This window comes from Gobius niger (assembly GCF_951799975.1).
Source record: "Gobius niger genome assembly, chromosome: 24".
NCBI classification, from domain to species: Eukaryota; Metazoa; Chordata; class Actinopteri; order Gobiiformes; family Gobiidae; genus Gobius; species Gobius niger.
Genome location: NC_136875.1, coordinates 1,911,662 through 1,915,593, shown reverse-complemented (window position 1 = coordinate 1,915,593; position 3,932 = coordinate 1,911,662). Strand labels below are relative to the sequence as shown.

General features: G+C 47.1%; 1 protein-coding gene across 1 annotated transcript in view; it reads left to right on the top strand.

Annotated features, from left to right (window-relative positions):
* The first annotated feature begins 3,755 nt into the window (after positions 1–3,755).
* Positions 3,756–3,932, top strand: part of msx1a (muscle segment homeobox 1a) — a 1,727-nt gene continuing 1,550 nt past the window's right edge. Inside the window, exon 1 of the mRNA XM_079582540.1 lies at positions 3,756–3,932. This exon is cut by the window's right edge and continues 245 nt beyond it. Within this exon, the coding sequence (XP_079438666.1) occupies positions 3,847–3,932 (86 nt within the window). The 5' untranslated portion in view covers positions 3,756–3,846.

The window sequence follows — 3,932 nt, the reverse complement described above, 5'->3', positions numbered from 1 at the left end:
GGCCAGGTCCTGTAGGACACAACGACAGTCTGGACCAACCATGAAGCCAGGATCTGCTACTTTCTGTCCTCATTTCATTTATTCATTCTTCTTTTTACAACATTTACCATCAGGCTCCCATCAAGAGAGCTCCACATAACTGCACGCCCATCTCTTTCAATGACGACGTTCTTTACAGATGTTCATTTCCACACACCTTTAACATTGTTTCAGTTTGATGCTCCGTAAACACACACGTCTAAACAATATGCTTTTGAAAATCCCTGGACGACTGAGAGTCCAAACACAGGGTCCTGCGCTCAGACAGCCAGTACTGGAGGATTTAGTTCCATTTCCTGTGTGGCTGTGAAGTGCGCAGAATAAACCCGGTAAAGTCGACTGTCTTGCAGATAATGATCCACACTTTCCATCATGACGACTGGAAATCTACACGTCAACAAGCAAAGATGACAACATTTACTCATCAATCAAGGAGGTCATGATGAATCCGTGTTTGTGACGTTGTTTATATCGAGTTTTTTGGGGTTCAAAGGTCAGTAAATGAGGCAGGAAGTAGATATGTCCACAAAGGGACAAAGATGGTAAGTGCGTTGAGGAGCGTCCTGAGAGTCGGAGCAGGGGCCGATCCGACTCAACGGGAGACAGTCACGTGACCTGGAGGCGCTGGGCTCCGGGACAGTTTTTGTTTCGGGCGGATAGGTCCGAGATGAGAATAGTTTCTCGGACAACACCGGGGCCGGAATCCCTTTGAGCGGCTGACCTCTCTCCCCGGGCCGCGCCGCTGAAAAGGAGCAGAGAGTGGCGTGCGACGTGCGGAGAAAGGACGTCTCTCCCTGGCTGACTGCGCCCCATGTCCCCCCCCCACCCCACCCCCCCCCTTCCCCACTGGGGCCGGGGGGGGCGGGGCTCGCTTTGAAGCCTCCGCGCGGCGCCTGAGAACAACCACGTCAGCGTCTGCCCCGGCGGACAGTCCTGACGGATCGTTTACGTTGAAATTAGCCACGCAAAACTCCGGCTCCGAAGACGCGCCCGCTCTAGTGGTTCTCAACCGGAGGCCGCGGCCCGTATAGAAAGCATCAGCAAAATCGTTTCTCCACTGCAGATTTATCGGGGAAAATGGAACTTCAAAGGCCATTTTACAGTCCGGGACATCATCTGCAGACCCCACATATCACAACATTTGGAAGGTTTACAATTATACCACAGATTTAGCTAAACATTTGACCCAGTTTTTGTTAAATTGACATGTTTTGAGCTGTTTATAGTTTCACTTCCTTATTGGACACGGACAGGAAGTGACATACATAGAGGCAAACATCTTTTCAACTGTTGCCGTGCCGACCACAGTAAAAAAAATGGAGAAGCGGCGCCCAGTCCCAGACCGTTAGCAAGTGGGCTAGTCCGTTCGCATTAGCCTGCTCAATGTGTTTTCCCTATAGCCGTTAGCATTAGCCACCAAAACATTGCAAATGATGAACAATCCAGATGTTTTCTGCTTGGTCAAAGCCTCGTTAGGAATCATTAAAAGTACAGACCTTTGGAGATTTGACTTTAGATACAAATAAGCGTGTAAAAGTTGAGCTGAATGCTAACTCAGATTCAGTCATGTTTCTGCTTTTTGTGGGTCGGATGAAAGAATAAAGAAACCACAGGATGAAGAAACCACAGAAATTGTATGCCATGAAAACGACCAAACATACCTTGCCATACTATAGTATTGCGCCTGACTTCCCTATTCATTTGAATGGGGGATAGAATGTTCCATTTTAAACTAAATGTGCACATTCATAAGGACAGAGATAAAGGCATATCTACCATTTGGAGGTAAACATTAAACGGTTGCCGTGCCAACCATGTGATGGTCAATACGTTTGTTAATTGTGACGTCACGACTTCCACTTCCAGGTACTAGTAGACCGGCAAAAGCACTCAGTTTAAGCTCACCCCCTCTATATATGCTCAAGGTCCACTCGCTCTATGTTAGTCACTCATTGTTATCTAAACTATTTAATGCCTCTCTCCTCTGTTTGTCATTGTCTGTGCTGTCATTTTGTATTTATTTAATCTCTTGTTTTGTTTTGTTTGTCTTATATTATTGTCTTGTCTCCTTTTGTTGAATTGTTTACCGTGAGTTTGTCTGGTTCTGTTTGCTACAGCAAAATGCTATGTTGAAAGGCCTCGTGCCAGGCATCACCTCTGGCTGTTTTAGAATAATAAACAATAATTTAAAAAATTGCAAAAATGCGATAAAAAAGCAAAAAAAACTTTTAAAATCAAATCAATATTTCTGAAACTCAGTGGAGAGTTATTGAACCTCCTTATTTCTTAGACTCATCAGCTAAAAATGTCGCACCTACTGCCAAGAAATGAATATTTACAAAGGTCACTACTTCCGGGGTTAGCGTAGCTCCTGCACCGTTAGCATTTTTCTCCGCTAACCTGGATGTTACGATTTTGGCAAATACTACTTTTATAGCAGTAAGTCTGTTCAGTAACTCTCTGTTGAGTGTCAGAAATACTGATTGTGGTTTTAAAGAGTTGTTTGTAGTTTCTCGCACATCTGCCGACCCGGAAGTAGAGCTGTGACGTCACCACTTCACAAACATAAAAGAAATGTGTGAGAATTCTATGGAACTCTCCCTTTATCTGTGGCGTCCGCACAGTAAAGTGAAGATTACTGCGCGGATTTCGAACTACTCCTGGTATTATTACGCCTTACAATATAGCCCCCCGTTTTATCCGCTTAGAAAATCCACATTGTTTAATTTTGTGTAATTATACTTTGTAGCTTCTATCTTGACCTGTTTTGGAGCTATAGAGGAGAGAGGGAGAGGCTAAATGCTAACGCCGTCTGCGCTGTGTTTACGTGACTGAAGGCACGGGGGAAGATCAGACAGGTCCTAAAGAACTCGTCAAAGCTCAGGTAAGAACTTATCTCAGTATGTAAAAACGGTGGCCTATTCCTTTAAGTCTAACGCTGATATTCAAACCAAATCAAAATGCACGCTTGGAAACAAATAAAATCCAGAGAAGTGAAATAACTATATAGGACATTTGTTTTAAGAAATGTGTTTGTGACCATTTTAGACACTTTACGGAACATCTAGAAAATATGAAAAAAGAAAAAAAAAGTGTTCCCTGTTTAAACTACTCCTTCAACTTACACATAGAGTATATATTAAAAATAAATCGTGACATTTGACTGGGAAACCGGTGTTTCGTTATAGCCCTACACCGACATGGGGTTATGAGTATGAGGTCACCTGGGCCTTATTCTCTTTGAGTCCCAGAGAAGGAGAAAACCCGCTCGTCTTCACTGTTTGTTCACAGGTTCAAAACTGCTGCGTAAAAGATGCACCCGTGGCTGAGGAGACGCACCAGGACGCACCAGGACGCACCAGGACGCACCAGGACGCACCAGGACGCACCAGAGCCCGGAGGCTTTCCAGCACCTAAAGGAAACCTGTAGCTTGGGGGAAGCAAAGGGCGACTTCGCTTCAGATAAAGAGCTTTAAAAGTGTCCCGGAGCCGGAGCGAGGCGTCAGGAGCGGCGGCGGAGCGCGTGTCTGTGCACTGTGCGCACCGAAGTGACTCCCGGCGGCTGGAAAGAGCGTGTGTTGCCCTCTCCACATTCACGCGCGTCTCCCCGGCCTCGTGTCGACGCCTCCTCGGCTCTGATTGGCTGCCTCCGCTCCCACGTCTGCCTTTATTACGCTCTGCGCTCTCCCCCGGTCACACACACGCACGCGGGCGAGGATGCCGTCACTCTGGGCGTAGCGCGGACTTTGTGGCTCAACTTTTCCACGGAGCTCGCTGCAGACTCTCCGCGCGGTCAGTGGGAGCTGTATGGCACCGGCCCTCGCCATGGCACAGAGCGAAGAGCGCGCGTCGCAGCTGGCGGACGCGCAGACCAGCCTGGGCCCCGCGGAGGA